Here is a 17,813-nt window from a genome sequence, read left to right as displayed (position 1 = left end):
GGTTACTCAGTAAGATTCTCCAGCTATTATGAACTTATCTAACTAGACATTATCCCATTGCATTCGTCATATATGAGCAGCAAATTCTGTAAAATGTGTGGACCCAGTTCCCAGCTAATAATAATAGATTTCCCCACTGCGACTGGTGACCTGTCCAGGGTGTATCCTGCCTTTCACCCATTGTCAGCTCGAATTAACGATTGCCCAGCTCTTCTAGAGCTTGATCGTCTGGGTAGACGTCCCCTTTGGTTTTGTTGTCAACAGTTTCCTAGTTTAACTGAGCATAATTAACATTAATGATCTTTTCCTTTGATCTAACCAGGTGACCTTTGAGCCAGAGCAGCCAGAAGAAGCTAGAGGGGATCAGTTTGAGACGGCTACTCCTGTTCGGGTAGGAAATGAGGACATGGAGGAGAACAAGGTGAAGGAGGAGGTGGAAAGTGTCACTCCTTTTGACTACAAATTCATAGAAGTCCAAACAGAGGGGCCACAGACAGAGGAAACCAGCGTTACAGTCACTGACCTTGCAGATACATACCCAGATGTGGTTACAGAGTCAGTCGTGGATGCCTACACAGTCCCGTATGTCTTTACTGACTTCGAGAGTGTCAGAACTCAAGAACCAGTTGAAGAGACCACCACCTCAAGCCCAAATGCACACCTCGTCTCATCCTCAGTATCTACAACACCATCAGGACCAGCCCTCCACAGTGTCTCCCAACCTGTTACTGACAATGTCTCCATCTGTGAGGACACGGGAGGTTCTGCAAACTGTGGTACTGCAGGTGGTACACAAGAGGGCTCTGCAAATGATGCTTTGCCCACACCTGCTGGAGACGGGCACTTGGGTATGATGACTGATGAGGCAGAAGTTGGTGGGACTGAGGTTCCTACTTCTGTCCCAGGCACACGGTCACAAGAAACCACCATTAAAACCCAGACTGAAGACTTAGAAGGATCTGCCTCTGGAGAAGATGAAGCTTCAGGACAAGATGAACCAGAAAGACTGGAGCTTACCAGCACATTACCACCTAATTATTATCCCCTTCACACCCAGCAGCCTCAAGCAGCAACAGGTACTGAAGTCACAGAAGTCCCTATGGATTTACCAGCTGTTGACACGATTACAGAAACAGGCTCAGGTGAGGAGCCTCTGTTCGGAGAGGGGGAGGCTTCTGGGGAACAAGATGATCTGGTTGACCTTCCTGGAGAGGTTGCTATTACTGTTTTACCAGCTGTGGCATCTGTTTTAGAGCAAACCACTCTACCTGCACACATGAAGGACACAACCAGAGAAGATAGCTCATCAAACTTCTCCACACATCAATCCCTTATTGCCACATATGATGAGAAACATCCCATTGTTCCCACTGAGCCTGAATCCACCACTTCAGTCGACCATACCAGACAATCCACCGAGCCTTACAGAGACCCGACTGAGCAGTCCACCCCAAGTTCCTCTGAGTATGTAAGCCAGTCAACACTGTCCCCCACGTCGTCCCTGAACACTTTTGACCATAGCCCCCACTCCATCCCAGAGTGGGCACTTTCCCCCGACCCGGTTGCCACCCTTCTCCCAGAGGTGAATTTTGTGGACTATGACAAAGAGATTGCCCCCAGTCTGGTGGAGTCGCGTCCTCAGATCCCGGTAGAGACTGAGACTGCCATGGAGCAACTTCAGAACAGCACTGACTCTGCTTACTCTGTACAGGTCAGTGTGGATGTCACAGGTACGTGAAAACTCCTCTTGAAAGCAATATCTCAGAAATATCTTGAGAGAATCCTTTTGAATTTGAACTTTGTGATGAACCAGTTAGATGTTGGTGGTCAAAGTCACAGTGACCTGGCAAAAAATTGACTCTGAGGATCACTTGGAGGGGAAAATGCTGTTGGGAATTAGGAAACTGCACAAATTTGGCACTTATGCATATTCAAGGTTGCATGGACATGCACAGATAGGGATTTTCATCCAGAGTGGGCCTATTAAACATCCTCATCAGTGTGTGCTTATTGAACTCAATAAATATGTGAGTAAGTGCATGATTTGCTGCTATAATGTTGATCACTCACTCATTCATTCGTTCATTCATCGTCTACCGTTTTATCCTCCACATGGGGGTCTGGTGCCAGTCCCAGCTGACATAAGGTGAAAGGCAGGGTCGCACCCTGGACAGGTCGTCCTGTCTGCTGTAATGTCGATGTTTTTGATAATAAATAATTGCAAAGAAGGTGCCCTTTATTCAGGGTCCCCTCCCCCTGTAGTGTCTGTGCAAGGCACTGCGAGGGTGAATGTATTTGAATTTTAATGTTCAAAGAGGAAGGCTCACTGTCATCATGTTGTCAGTCTTTACACTGAGATGACAGATTGTGTCACACCAAGTTTTACTTCCAGTATATGACAGAACATCACACTCTGCTGCCGACACACTCACAAGCATGATTTTAAAGCGTCTCTGTTTTGCCTCTTATCACTTTTCTAGATCCCCTTCCGTGCTCAATCACTGTGTGTCACAATGGAGGCTCCTGTTACAAGAGGGGAGCACAAAACATCTGTGTGTGTGCACCTGGATACACTGGGCAGCTCTGTGAAACCGGTACACACACATATCTCGTGCAGTCCAGCACAATAACCCCCGCAATGACAGACGGATGATAATAACAGGCCTGTGTTGTGCATCTGCAGACGTCGATGAGTGCCAGTCCAACCCGTGTCTGAACGGAGCCACCTGTCTGGATGGATTCAACTCCTTCACCTGCCTATGTCTGCCCAGCTACACAGGAGAGCTCTGTGAACAAGGTCAGCACAGTCAGTCTTTAGCTTTGAGATTACACTTAAAGGGCGAGTGTAGTTGCATGAGGTACTGTCAGCAGCGACTGTATAATGTTGCTGTTTAAAGGACCAGTATGTAAAAATGATTGACATCTAATGGTAAGACTGCAAATAGTAACACAGTAACTCACCCCTCCCCTTCCCAAATGTATCAGGCAACTACGGTGGCCTTCACGTTCCAAAAAAGAAGTTGTTCTTCCTATTCTTGTTTGTATGTAGTAATTTCTGAATCAATGAACCCTCCTAAATATTACACACTGGACCGTGAACACAAGGATCAGCTAATAAAATCTGCGCCTGCTTAAAGGAATAATTAACTGATTTGCATTTAGCGTTGTATTATTAAAATAGGAGTGGTATTTTTGAAAAATTGTGCTTCGCAACCTCAGTTTCCCCTGAGATGAGAAATACCTTTATTCTTTTCTTTGTTACGTGCCCACCGGTGACACTAGGTCACTTGGTTCGAGGCTTGAAACTGCAGCGCTAACCCGTAGGGCAGGGGTGTCCAACTCAAAGGACCTGGGGGCCAATGAGCATCTAGTTTGGTCAAGAGGGGGCCGGTCTAGAGAAATAAAGTGTTCTGTAGTGGGGTGGACAATATAAGATATTCATCATGATACGAGACAGAATTTCAAAGTAAAAGAGCATGTTTTGATATAAAATGATGTATACTTCACAATAAAAACCTATTTATGATAAATAAATAGAACATTTAGCAAATAATGGTGAGAATAACTGTAATTAAAACAGCTTAAATATATGTAATTTAATGTTGAGTGTAATACATTTAATAAAGCAATAATTACAACTGAATGCCTTATTACTATTATAAGAAATATTGCTAGCTAATTAATTTTGTGGTGGGCGGGCCACATGTAATCGATTGGAGGGCCGCATGTAGCCCGGGGGCCGCCAGTTTGACACCCATGCCGTAGGGGGACGGGACCTCATTCCCAGAGTGTAAACAGTGTCCGCCATCTTTGCTAACAGTTACACTAACAGGACCAAGTGTTACTGGTGGACACGTAACAAAGAAAAAGAATGAAGATGTTTCTCATTTCAGGGGAAACTGAGGTTGGGAAGCACATTGTTTCTAAAATACTGCCCCTGTTCTTGTAACACAAAGCTCAATGCAAATCGGTGAAGTATTCCTTTAAGTCTACAGTGTCATTAGAATATGTCTGACGCTTTGTAAACTGCTCACTCTCCTGCACCAAATTGTCCCACATCAGGGACATGGTAAGACAAACTCAGTCCAGCTTATAGGTGACGATCCACAGAAAGCCTCTGTGGGTTCCAGTCAGGCTTGTTTTGTGTTGTTACTCACAGATGGAACACTTCATGATTCTCTGTGGTGCATGAAGCACCAAATACCAAAACCTGGCACACATTAAACATGAATCACTGATTGGAAATACACTGGTTGTACCAATAAAACCACAGCTTTTGTATTTAAACAATAAACAATATTGTTCAACTAATCTGATTTTATGGCAGCTGATGTTTATGAATTTTAGCCTTAGTTACACAAGTAAGACCTAAATTAAAGGCCTAATATGTAATACTTGAGCCCCGGTAGTGACACGTCAGCCAAAACAAAAGTGATTGTGAAAGCTAATGCCAGTAAGGTATTGGATTATTGTAAGACCAGGAGGAGAACAAGTCACCATGTCCAACGAGACACCTTCAAATGGACGCTTTGTGTACATCAGGACTGTCAGAAACCCTTAAACCGTTTAAATGTGTGTCTCATGGACAGGAAAACAACCCCATGTGAATGCAGCTTATTTATGTATAGGTTTCCAACCGTACTGAACGTCAACTGCGTGACCAGCTACCAACACAGAGGCTTGATAACGGCACACAGACACTGTTACTCTGCCTTATATTTGCAGAGGTAACATGTTGCGTTAGGTCTCTGACTGCACGCTGACGCACATGCTCACAGGTGGATGCAGCATGTAGCTTTGTAGGTTACAGCAGTCTGTGGTCTTCAGCTGCTCTCCAGCTCTGGGCGTTGGCTCCTGAGCAGATTAGTTCCAGCCTCTTGTCCAATATTTCTGTCATTACTCAGAAACTAATGGAGGCTCAGGCAAACATGAGGACTTTGGGGATTAATGTTTTCCATGAATATTTCCATGAATATTTAGTGTCTTCCCCATTATTCTGGGAACAAAAGTAAAGTGTCATTGTGGAATGATAAGGCCACATTCTTCTTGGAACATTCAAATATTTACTCATTTACATTTACAGAGCTTTACCAGGGTTGATATTATTTCTCAAGTCAAATGAACATGTATATGTTCACAAAGATATTTATGTATATATGTAAAATATGTGATATATGAAATATTAGTTATAGTATTCATAATAGTCACACATACATAAATACACATTGTTAGCCTCTTACTCTTACAGTACAGTTAACAGTTATCAGACACGCTCACGAGGACAAAAGGCTGACGTAAAATCAGCTTTACGAATATATTAGCCAATTCATCTCATCATTAGACAGTTGTTTTTCATGAAACTGCTCTGTTTTGCCCTGTAAAGCACCACAGAGTTCATTCACTGCTGCTTCCAACAGTATCCATAAATATGGTGGCACAGTGGTTAGTAGTACGTGGTGAGCAATGTTGTCTCACAGCAAGAAGGGGCTGGGTTCGACTCCCGTGTTCGAAACCCACCCCTTTCTGTGCGGTTTGCATATTCAATGTTAGAATGTTACCATCATTCAGTCGCAGCGGCTCTTGTGTTGTGGTTTTTGAAATCCTACGTCCAGATTGAGGCAGCAGTAGATCAGCACCTCACGTCTCTCCACTGATTTTCTCTCAGGATTTTGTTGCGGGACAGTAAGCAGTTCACAAAGTTCCGTAGATGAAGTGGTGAACGTATTCCCAGCCTGTCTCCCTGTCACATGCAGTTATTATTATTATTGTTCAGCACCTCATACAACTACACACTAATGTTAGCGTGATGCTTTTTCCTTCTCCCTCGTTTGCTTATAAAATATTTGTTGACTTTTTTTGGTACATACGTGATACACAAAGTATAAATATAAAGAAAAATAAAGAACTATTTACAGGTTAATGTTGTTAATTTTGTCATCGTGTTTATAATTTAAATGTTTCTTTTTTTTTATTTGAGATCATTTTTTTTAACTACTACTAAATTTAAATGTAAGTGATCAACTGGAGCTCTGTCCAGTTGATCACTTACAATAGTCCAATAGTTAGTGGATGGAGAATCCCAGCCACAGCTGTCCTTCAGTCACTTTCCACCAGTGGAAAAAGGAGGAAAAAAACAGATAATTGCTCTATTATTTTGAGCAGAAAGCTTTTGCAGCTGTGTTGCTAAATACACCCTCAGACTCATTCAAGTCAGACTCTTCCTTATCTTGTGGATGAAGTAGGGCATAGGCTCGTTACTGTTAAACTGTCAGGAGGAGAGCTGTCGACCTCACCCGACCTTCCAGCAATAAAGACGAGTTGGGCTGACGATAGGTAATATCCCCAAGCCTCGACAGCAGCTTTCCATCACTGCTTTATTGGCGTGCACAGTTTCCTGAAGCCACTGATACAAAACATCCATTGTTTACTGAGCCGACCAAGGCACAGAGCTGATTATATGGTTTAAAGTGTTTGAATATCAAACCTAATGTGTATGTGTGTGTGTGTATGAAAGAGAGAGACCTGCAGACAACTGGAGAGTTGTGAGGGTTAATGAAGTCCAACTGGTGGTTACTGAGCTCAGTGAGGGGCCATTGTTCCACTGCTGGATCTCAACTCCTCTCTCTGTGAGAAATAAATAAATCAAAGCTGTTGAGTAGCTGAAATAACCCAACAGTTCCAACAGTGTGGACAACATCCTGTGTACGATCGAGCTCTACAAATATCAAATGATACGGTGTTTATTAAAAGCCTTGTTCCACAAGAGCAGTGACTCCCAAAGTGTGGGCAGCGGCCAGCCGTAGTTTCTGTCACTCGGGCTCTCGCAGTCAAGTCATTTTTAGACCTAGTTTGATGAGGTCAGGTTCCTTTACATGGAATAGAAATGTAGGAAGTCTTAGAAATGTTTTGGTAGGTGCAGCAAACCCAGTGTTTTACTTTATAAATGACTTTCTAAAATAAAAGTGAAAGACACTAACTATCTTCTCCAATGTGAAGGTTAAAAATGCCTGTTTGTATGGTTCAGATTTCAACACTGCAAAAACACAAACGAAACAAAATCGAATGCAACGCGAGAAACTCGCTGCAAAAGGAAAACGATCTGCAGAAAGAAACAAAACACATGCATCAACAGAAACACACTGCAACAACGACACAAACCCTGAAACACACGCGGAAGCGAAAACACGCACAAACCCCAAACCACCCAACTAACTGAATAATGAGTGAATGTGAATGTACAGTTTTCTACTTTAATGCAATTCAGCCTTACTTTTAACAATAATGTGAAGGAAGTGGGAGAAACCTCATATATCTGCTCTGTACATTCAGTTTAAACTCTTGGACGAGCTAGTTAGTCACAGTCATGTCACTATATCACACATTACACTGTTAAAACGTAATTTTTTTTGTTGCTTAACTATAATTAGGGCCCAGGCCAACGGCTCCTGGCACGAAGGACGAGAAACCTTTTGTCCCTGTTGAGATTATTATTTTTCTGCGATGTCGCACTCATTTTTGAGGGGTTAACATATATAAAACTAAAAGCCCCAGGGCTCTCTAGCGCCCCCAGAAGTCAGGTCATGCTCAGACAAAAGTCGTCGTGGGAAGAAATTTGGTGAGAGTGTCGGGCTTACTTCAAAGTCTCTTGAGTCATTTTTGGGGATTTTTTGACACAAGAAAAAGTGGGCAAAATTGCTTTAAATGTTTAATTTTAGATTAAGTCGCACATAGTTGTTTTGATTTTAACCAAACTTGGTACACTCGTTGCTCTCATGATTCCAAACAAATTTCTAATGTACTTCCATTAGCTCCGCCCACCCAGAAGTCGGCCATTTTGGAAAAACAAAAATGGCTAGTCTACACATTTAAACAAACTGGTCCTATAGCACTTTTGAGCTAGCTGCATCAAACTTGGTCTTTATATTCTAGACAAGTTAAGGATTAACAGCTGTCAGAGGATTTTCTCTACGTCAAAAGGCGTGGCCTCAGCACTCCGATAAAGTTGACGTCAAAATGGCAGGAAAACTGCTTTAAAATTCGACTTTTTGAAAGCTTTAACGTAAACAGAATTATCTGATATGACGAGTTGCGTGGGGCGAGGGTCCTATCATCGTCCTGGTTTATTTTTGTTATTTGTCATTTGGTATTTGTATAAATAGCTCACAGAATGTGTCCAAACGTGACGTTCTCTGTGGACCGTATGTGATGATTGAACAATAGTCTCTGTGGCGTGTTCACACACGTGTTCCCTGTGTTTTCCTGTCTTCACTGCAGACACTGAGCTGTGTGGATCGGATTGGCAGAAGTTTCAGTCTCATTGCTACAAGTACTTCACCCACCGTCGCACCTGGGACGCCGCTGAGAGGGAGTGCAGGCTGCACGGCGCCCACCTGACAAGCATCCTGTCACCGGAGGAACAACTGTTTGTCAATCGTAAGTCGTGTTTTTTTTTTCTCTGTGGACTTTGGTGCAGAGAGTGAGCCGGTTAACATGCCTGGTGTGTTCTGCAGGTCTGGGTAGCGATTATCAGTGGATTGGTCTGAACGACAAGATGTTTGAGAGGGATTTCCGATGGACTGATGGACGACCAATGGTGAGACAAAGACTTACGGAACCTCTTCTATTAAGACTGAAAAATGTGACATTCTTAGTTCCCACAGGATGAATTGATGACATTTCCTCTAGTGACACCATGAGGTCAACAATATTGTGTCATTTATGGTCAAATATCTCAACATTGGACAGATTGCACATTGTTTCAAGCATTCATTTCTCCACGACTTTAATAACTTTAGAGAATTTCCACTCAAGAAAAAAAAAACACACATTATGAAAGGATTTGCCTAAGGTGCAGAGTTAAGTTAAGTTTAGTTATTTCCAACATAAAAATTCACAAACAGATACAACTCAAATCGTTGACAGTTTCTTCTTATGTTAAAATTGATGATCAAGTATTCTAATAATTCAATTTGTTTATTAAATCAGTAAAGCTCAAGTGGGCAGTATATTTGTGTCCCCGTCAGCTCAAATCAAATCAAATTTCTGGCTGCGTACACTGCTTCTTTTTTTTTACAGTGCAATAGCAAGCATGTAGTCAATGTGTTCCTCAATGTGTTGATTAATGTGTTCATTACTCACACTTATACACAGTCCTATAGTAAAACCAGAGGATGTTGCTGTCGTACAAACCTCAGACAGCCTCTGGTTTCTTCATGCTTATCGTTGTCTCAGTAGCACCACTCTCTGGTCTCTGTATGAATTACACCCAGCCACATGTGCTTAATAATCCCCCTCTCCTCACAGGGAAAGGCAGCACAAACACTAATGTGTGTGTGTATGTTTGAGCAGGGTAATTATGTAATTAATCATCTTAAATCAAAACCTCCTGTTTTAGAAAAGCACATAGCTATTTTCTTTTTTTATTATTATCTTGTTTTTACTCTGTAGCACATTGAGAGTTGTTGTTCGAATGTAAAGTGCAATACAAATAAAATCTATTATTATTATTATTGTTAATAAATTTCCCAGCATGATGAAGTGGCAGCCGTTTGTTTGCTAATTATAAACGTTCTTGCGTCGTATTACTCTGTGTTTCACAATAAACTGTGTTGTTACAGCAATATGACCACTGGAGGCCCAACCAGCCGGATAGCTTCTTCCAGTCAGGAGAGGACTGTGTGGTGATGATCTGGCATGAGGGAGGACAGTGGAACGACGTGCCCTGCAACTATCACCTGACCTTCACCTGCAAAAAGGGAACAGGTACACTCACACTCACTCACACACACATGGTCATTGGGATGTTTATTGCAGCAGAACACGGTTTGAATCTGGCGTCTGACCTCATCGCTCCCCTGAAGATAATAAACATCTTAAGCCCTGTTTGAGTGGCGGGGTAGCAACACTGACACAGGGCAGCAGAGGGAGAGATATGGAATCTTTGCAGCCTAAATTAAACTCCACCAAATCAGGAGGGTGTGTTTGTGAAGGTTCTCAGTCATCTGAGTCATCGTCATCTTCATCTTCAGGAGTTTAGGAGGAGTTAGCTGCAGGTTACTCGACTCGCTTGAGTTAAAGTCCAGTTGTCACAACTGACTCAGGAAGATGGTGGTGTTTCCAAAACTTTTTGTTTTTTTTTAAACAAATTAGACAAATTAAAACAACCTCATTCATATTTTATAGTCAAATCTGTGCATGTGTGACAGGCTAAGCCAGGTGTGTGTGACGAGCTGTGTATGTGTGTGTGTCCTAGGAGGTATGTTAGCGTATTGCTGAGTTAGCATTAGCGAGCCGCAGGTGAAGATCTCTCATGTCACCCTGCATATTTTGACTTATCTTCCCTTTTGTGAGAGTCACCATAATAAGAGAGGCTGTTCGTCACCCTGCAGCGCTGTGTGTTGTTGCCATAACGAGCTAACACAAGCTAACACAAGCTAAAGGAGCTGTTGCCCACCAGTGACACTTGGTCCTGTTAGCGTAACTGTTAGCAAAGATGGCGGACACTGTTTATATTCTGGGAATAATGTCCCGTCCCCCTACGAGCGACTCTAAAAAGTGCGTAATTAGTTTTGCAGTTTCAAGGCTCAGACTCACAAGTTTCACTGGTGGGCACGTAACAAAAAACCAAGATATTTCTCGACTCAGGGGAGGTTGGGAAGCACAATTTTTCAAAAATACTACCCCTATTCTCGTAATACAAAGCTAAATGCAAATCGGTGAAGTATTCCTTTAAGCTAAAGTATTTTCTTTAACTTGGCTTTTGCAGGGGTCGTTTCACTGGCACACCTCACAGATGATAGATTTACAAACTTCAGATGTTCTTTAGCTGGAACTTTTCTAGTGAGCCATCAGTTTTTGTGTGGCTTGCTGTTGAAACTGTTGTTGCACTGGAAAATGAACAAGCTCCTAATGTGGCTCAGAGGTTGTACTGTAGATATAAATCTCAAATAAATGAAAGTGAACTGTCTGTGGGTCCTGACCCAGTCTCTGGGCATGACTGAGTTAGAGGAAAGGGAAGCAGCGTAGCTTGACTTAAGTGCCTGAAGTAACAAGAAGAGGAGAACCTCATTTATCATTTTATTTAGAAAAGCCTCCACCAAAAACTTCTCAGTAATAAACAGTGCTTTTTCACCCCAGTTAGGATTTTGTTATTAGTGAACCAGGCAGTGAGTCTTTGCACCGTAATGTCATTTTTACTTGTTTCCTACGATCCAGTGTCATGTGGGCAGCCACCTGTGGTGAAGGATGCACGAGTATCTGGGGCCATGAAGCCGCGTTATGAGATCAACTCCCTGCTCCGCTATCATTGTAAAGAAGGCTTCATCCAGAGATACACGCCCACTATACGCTGCCGTGCCAACGGCCAATGGGACACTCCCAAAGTCGCCTGCACGAGTCGTAAGTATTAGTATTACAGTGTTCAGTGTAACACAACTGTACAATGTTTTGACACGTTTTCACTCATGTTTCATCTTCTCTCTCAGCTGCAACGTACCACAACTCGTTTACACTGCCGCCGCCGCACCACAACAAGATCAGGGAGCACAGCCAGAGCCACATTCATCACAGCAAGAGTCATCAGGAACACAGGCAAAAGCAAGAGCAGCAGCAGAGTTCTAACATCCTGCAGAGGCTCTGGAACTCTTTCCAGAACTGAGTCCGGCAGCTGCTGAGGGTGAAGAAGAGGGGCGTGCAGGTCCAAACACACAACAAGGATTAGATGGAACACTGATTCACTCTGTGGTTGGCCATGTCGCTGCAGAGCCATCGATAGACAAAGGGATGTACAGAACTGTCTATCGATGGCTCTTAAAAGGACAAGGGAGGACAATGTTTCACCATTCCATTACCCACAGTCTAAGGTCTGGTCTGTAAGGGTGCGTTCACACTGAGTGCGATGCAGTTTTGTTTTTTTTTGCAAAGTGGGAATTTATCCCCACAAAAATGCTTTGCTTCGTTCTTTGTTGAAATATTTGAAAATGTGGTGAAAATATATTCACCTGCAGTCCGTAAGCATGTACGTCCTTCCCATAACGTCTGTATCCCTTGATTCGAGCTGTTTGTCGAGCACAATGACTGACATGCTGGGTGTGAACGCACCATAACCCTCGTGAGAACCACCTTTACTTTAGATTGGGTCAAATATCCCTGCATTGCCCACATAGAGTGGTGCTGGTGCTGTTGTTTTTCTCTCCTGACCACACAGAGAATCCTTGTGTGAAATCTTACTTTAAAGGTGTTTTTTTTTTGTGAACCAACAAAGTTATGTTTACATACACTGTTTCTTACCCATAATGCATTGTGTAGACTTGTGGTCATATGTTTATGCTCCTCTGTATCTTGCTCCTTTAGCTGTACTTGAGGCTAAGTTGCATTGTGGATAATGTATAGAAGTCGTTGAGATGGAGATGAACCAGACAGCAACAACTCTCAGACTCAACATCTGCTTTAACACCCCCAAGACACTGCCGCTACCACGGCTATGCAATTGCACAAAACACCCTTTAATCACAAGCCTTGGTGAATTATGTTCATAAAATGTCTGACACAACTTCCTGAGGATTCACCTTAAGTCAATGTGTCTGGGTCTGGATGACCTGACACCTGAGCCAGGAGCTTTCCCAGGGGAACCAGTTAGGAAAAAGGGTTTGGACAACAGTAGCTTGGGTTCCATCCGACACCCACAACAAAATAAGATGATAAATAGCTCGCCTTTCATCCTATGTAAATAGTTTGTATTTATATAGTGATTTTGAAGTCTTTTCTAGACCCTTTCAAAACTGCTTTGCCATTCACCCGTTCACTCCCACATTCACTCCCACATACAGCATCATCCCCATTCACACACTGCTGGCACAATTGTCAGGAGCAACATGGGGCAAAGTGTCGGCATATAGACTAGTGGAGCTGGAAATTGAACCCACAACCTTCCCGTTGAAAGATGACTCACTCTTCCACTGAGCCACTGTTGCTAATCCTTGCTGGCTATAGCCCCCCCCCCCCCCACGAGCCTCATGTGGACGATAAAGCAGTGGACAATGAGTGAGTGACTGTCCTTATCCCTTGTCCTTCCAGGTCACAGTAGCCTGGTTGTGTGTCTGCATCATGGAAACAATTTACGCTGCTGTTAAACCACACACGACAGTGGTTTCTTCTCTGTAGACGTTTCCACAGAGTGCATATAGCAACATTGTGTGGTCATTATGAACAGAGCACCTTCATGCTCTGTGGTTCACACGTGTATATTTGTACTTATTTCAAAGTAAAAACTGTTGATTTGTAGGGCAACAGGCAATGTGTCTGTCCTGAGTAGATCCTATTTTATTTAAAAGATGCAGCAGTGGCATGACACAGGTCATTTTCCCTCAATCACAGTTATTTTGTGCTATAAATCAAGTTGTCTTTGTTACCATCCTGTGGCAATGAGAAAACCATGTTGAAAGCAAGACATAGAATAACATGGAAGATGTTTTATCTGGATATCACTCAGTGCAGTCAGTTTTAAAAACAAGTTCAAGTACATTCCAGCTTTAAATCACTCACTTTCTTTACTCGAGGCCTTTGTTATGATGTATTTGAAGGACCAGAAGATCCATGACTTCATACTGAAAAGTCCTCGCGCTTAGTTAAGCGCACAGATTTACTTATAGGGCAGCGACAGAAGCAGTCCCACAGCAGGCAGGCCCCCAGTGAGAACAACAGTCATTTGTGGGAGATTATCCTGTTTCCCTCTTTCTTTTCTTTGTTTTTATGTTGCCACATTACCATGACCAGCAAATGGCTATCAGCTTGAAAGTATCATTGTATGCTCTCAAAATAGACACTCCCCTTTTAAAAAAAAAAACATTGCTCCATACCACCACTAGTACAGCCGCGCTATGACGACCCCGCCCATGTAGAGGAGGTGCTATAGTAATGGAAAATGACGTGTCCGATACCAAAGCACCTGGAGTACTGCTCAAACTGTATCATAGAAAAGTGCCAAAAGTAAATCGAAAAGGTTTATTCTAAGGTTACAAAAGTCAAACATATTTGTATTTTTATTTTAAAGCGATTGTACACAAACATACATAGATATAGTATTATTTAATTTCTGTCAATAAACTCTCCTAAATGTTACAATAAACCCTCCTAAATGTTACACACTGGACCTTTAACAAAATCATAAACCTCCATGTGCTTTTTTGTCACAACTTGTGAACTATTTACGGGCCCATTTGAAGGCACAATTAAGATAGAATATAATATAATATAATACAATATTGTTGTTGTTATGTGTTGTCATCATCCCAGAAAATCACACACCACCACCAAATGTACAACTTTAAGTTTGGAACATAGTGAACACAGTGAAGTTTGGTGTTAGCTTAGCGACATGCTACTTTCTGCTGCACATCTGGAAACATTACCCACATTACCCACATTACAGTCTAATAATACAGATAAGATAAATGAGCCTGATGTATTTTATTGTATGTGTTTTTTTCTATCCTTTTTATATATTGTTTGTCATATACCTTTGTTTAATGAAATCTCATCTTCTACTCTGTGAAGTTAATTTACAGTGTCTGTGGAGCAAAACATGTTTATGTAGTCATTTTTTTCATTTCATATTCAAGTTACTGTAAAAATGTCCATCATCCTGCTTTCATTGTCAATTGTGTGTGCAATAATATCAACTCATAACACTTCAGTTCCAGTTTGTGCAGTTCTTTTGTGTCACAGTAGTGAAATGGTGAGGTTGTGGTCTCCATCTGTGTGGTAAATAGTCCGTACGTCTACAGTAAGCTCAGGCCGAGTATAGTAAGAGTCAGAGTATAAACTGATTTATTGGCAGAGATGTATAAAGTACTAGAGACCAAGACTTGAGTAAAAGTACAAGTACTCAGTAGAAGTTGAAGAAGTTCTTTAAGCACCACACTTAAGTGGAAGTAATAAAAGTATTCAACATTTTTTGTACCTTCAAAATTAAATTTGCTTAAAAAAAAGTTGATTTAAAAGATTCAGAATCCATACTGTACTAAATGCTAAGTACCTTTTGAATTGTTAGTGTGGTGTTAGTGAGAAATATGATATGCTTAGGGATAAATAACCCTGATCTTTACATTTCAGAAAAATAAACGTCATGCAGTAACAGTAATGTAAGGATATCCTGTTATTAGTTCATTAATCAATCAGTTCATGTAATTTACCCAAAAGAGAAGACGACTTTAAATTAATCCTTACTTCACATTAAACAACATCAAATACAATCGTACACAGTAAATGTGTATTGTTGTTTTTTCAGTGTTAATAATTTAGAGTTGGTTAATTTTGGTGTTGTTTTAACACTTGTATTGATAAAAAAGATCTGCGAGAGTTGTCAACTAAGTGAGTTAAATGTTTACACCTGTGATTGAGTTACATTCGCTCCTGGTGCAGTTGATCACAACATCCGGTTTGGACACGCGCAGCGCGCCTTTTTCAGTCAACTTCCGGAAAAAGGAGAAGACGGAAAAGAAAAGATTTGTGTGCATTATATGGCTTAAAGAAGGTAAGAACCGAATATATTTACGTCTACCGGATGGTAATCGCTGTATGAAGTCGTGATAACATATTGTAACCGTGTAGTTTTAATTATGGAATTTATGTTTTTAATTATATTACATGTTATTGTTTAATTATGTGTTTAAGTTGTATTGTTAATTTATTAATTATGTTTTTTTAGTCTATGTTTAATTATAACTTTTAGTCTTTTGTTTTCTTAGTGTAATACATCGTTGGTTCCGCGCACCCTTGTTGTGGTGGGGGACCAGGTAAAGGGACGGACCAAAGAGAGAGCCCGGCTCCGAGTGAGATCGTTTTCTCAGTTTTTCCTGTGAATAGAGAAAATAGAGAAAATAGAGAAAAACGGTGTGTTTTCATTTGAAGAATTCACTTCCTCTTTGTTTTGCCGCAAAACCCACGGCCCTGGCGCTACCTGTCGTGATAACATATTATGGGGTGTAAAACAACTGAGTTGTCATGGACCTGGTTGAGGCAGGCTGAGATTCATGTTTCCTTAAAACACATTTATCCACTGGCAACTTATTTATCTGGCCAAATATCAAGTGTTAAAATAAAATAAATGTTTTACGGTGACCTGAGGTGGATGAACGATGATGGTGAGTTTTTTTGTGAAACGTAAAACTGCGCAACAATGTAGGGAAGAGGTGGCGGCGTTATTGTAGTTTTAGGGACATCACTCACTCGGCTATCTAATTTGAACACTGTACAATTAGCGGGATATAGAGCATTTACCGTTTATTAGCGGCCAAGCGCGACCTCTCGGTGTGTGTGTGTGCGCGCGCGTGTGTGGTGCGACCTCACGTGAGAGAGACTGCAGGAGGAGGGGCCGACTGGCAAGATGAGAGATGGAGTTGATTGGAGATGTTGTTTCTAAAGGAGGATGCCTTCCCAGATGTAAGCCCTGGGAATTTATAACACTCTTCCCTTTACTAAAGGATACCTTTTCTCCAAAGAGCTATGTAAGTTGTGTGTATGTTTAAAAAAAGTTCAGTTCCAGAAAACAGACCAGTTTTACTGGCAGTGGTTTTGGGAGTTTAGTTCAAATGATTGCTGATCAAAGATACTTGTTAAAATAGTGTTGATATTCCTACTTTATTGTATTTAAAAAAAAATAATTGACACCACCGAAGTCTAACAGAATAGGTGAAACTTGAGTTACAGTTTCAACTGTTGCTACAAAGTTTCACTCTGCTGTAAAGACAAAAAAAGACTTTTGTAATGATGTTTTATGAATATCTTAACAGGAGCACTTCTATGATGCGGAGAAAGGCACTGGATATTTAACATGGCGCTGTAAGACTATGTCCAGGAATACAGTAAAAAGACCAACCTAGACAGCTACTGTGGCTCAAGCACAAGCACCAAAGTGCAGAAGACTGGACTGGCAGCCACTTTGCCTGAGCAGCTTGATGGAGATGCCTGCAGGGAAGTCATATCATTTCTCATTCACTCTCAGGATGAAGCAAGTGTGTTTCAGAAGATGAAGATGACCTTTCAATATCGCCGAGACCTAGTGCGTGACCCACAGAGAACCACAGATGACTTTAAAACATCTGTCAAAGGCTGGTGAGTTGTCCATTTCATTTATTTACATGGTGTATTTGAATGGTGTGTATTTATATGCTTATATAATCAAGACTCCCTTCTGCTGTTTGGAGCTGAAACAGCCTCCAAGATGCTTGAGGAGTGGGACACAACCTTCAGGCCCAAGGTTATCAATGAGGCAAAACACCTGACTTCTAAAAGCTGCAGAGAAACTGACAGAGAACGATGACATAACTGTTTACATCCCACTACGTGTTCGACCTGTCATACGATGAGTATTTATTTTTTTGAATAAAAAACAAAACAAAAAGACATGTATGTTTGAATGATGTTATTACTTGATCACTGTTGCTGTTCAACACATTTGAACTTATGATAAGTTTCTGTAGCCGTGCAGGTGACAACAAGAATTTTCAGATTTGGTCAACAAACACAGAATGCACTTGTCATGTATCGTAAAACAAAACAATGAATGTTAATAAACATACTAGAGAAAGGAAATAACACGATTTTAGGGTTAAAAGTACACTTTAATGTGTCATAAAATAACACTGTATGTTAAAATTAACACTCAAACACAATTTCCAGTTAAAAGTGCACTTATGTGGTGTCATAAAACAACACTAAGGGTGTCACATTTTAACACTATTAAAGAGTTAAAATATTAACACTTTACAAAGTGTAATTTTAACTCAAAATCCATGAGAACTATATAAAGTCAG

The 17,813-nt window shown here is 41.3% G+C and overlaps 1 protein-coding gene and 1 long non-coding RNA gene across 3 annotated transcripts in view; both read left to right on the top strand.

Moving 5' to 3' along the window:
* Positions 1 to 14,692, top strand: part of vcanb (versican b) — a 35,192-nt gene extending 20,500 nt beyond the window's left edge. Inside the window, exons 9-16 of the mRNA XM_058617585.1 lie at positions 323 to 1,730; positions 2,481 to 2,594; positions 2,684 to 2,797; positions 8,275 to 8,433; positions 8,511 to 8,593; positions 9,618 to 9,762; positions 11,215 to 11,397; positions 11,484 to 14,692. Of these exons, the coding sequence (XP_058473568.1) occupies positions 323 to 1,730; positions 2,481 to 2,594; positions 2,684 to 2,797; positions 8,275 to 8,433; positions 8,511 to 8,593; positions 9,618 to 9,762; positions 11,215 to 11,397; positions 11,484 to 11,656 (2,379 nt within the window). The 3' untranslated portion in view covers positions 11,657 to 14,692. The remainder of the gene's footprint in view (positions 1 to 322; positions 1,731 to 2,480; positions 2,595 to 2,683; positions 2,798 to 8,274; positions 8,434 to 8,510; positions 8,594 to 9,617; positions 9,763 to 11,214; positions 11,398 to 11,483) is intronic.
* A 781-nt stretch (positions 14,693 to 15,473) lies between these two features.
* LOC131446486 (uncharacterized) lies at positions 15,474 to 17,405 on the top strand. 2 transcript variants are annotated; one of them, XR_009233925.1, is made up of 4 exons: positions 15,476 to 15,532; positions 15,747 to 15,891; positions 16,791 to 17,112; positions 17,205 to 17,405. It is a non-coding gene; the product is annotated as an uncharacterized LOC131446486 (long non-coding RNA). The 2 variants fall into 2 exon arrangements; XR_009233926.1 differs by lacking the exon at positions 15,747 to 15,891 and having other exon boundaries at positions 15,474 to 15,532.
* Positions 17,406 to 17,813: the final 408 nt, after the last annotated feature.

This window comes from Solea solea, chromosome 19, assembly GCF_958295425.1.
Source record: "Solea solea chromosome 19, fSolSol10.1, whole genome shotgun sequence".
NCBI classification, from domain to species: Eukaryota; Metazoa; Chordata; class Actinopteri; order Pleuronectiformes; family Soleidae; genus Solea; species Solea solea.
Note: the sequence above shows the minus strand (reverse complement) of the source record. Positions and strands in the feature narration are given on the sequence as shown.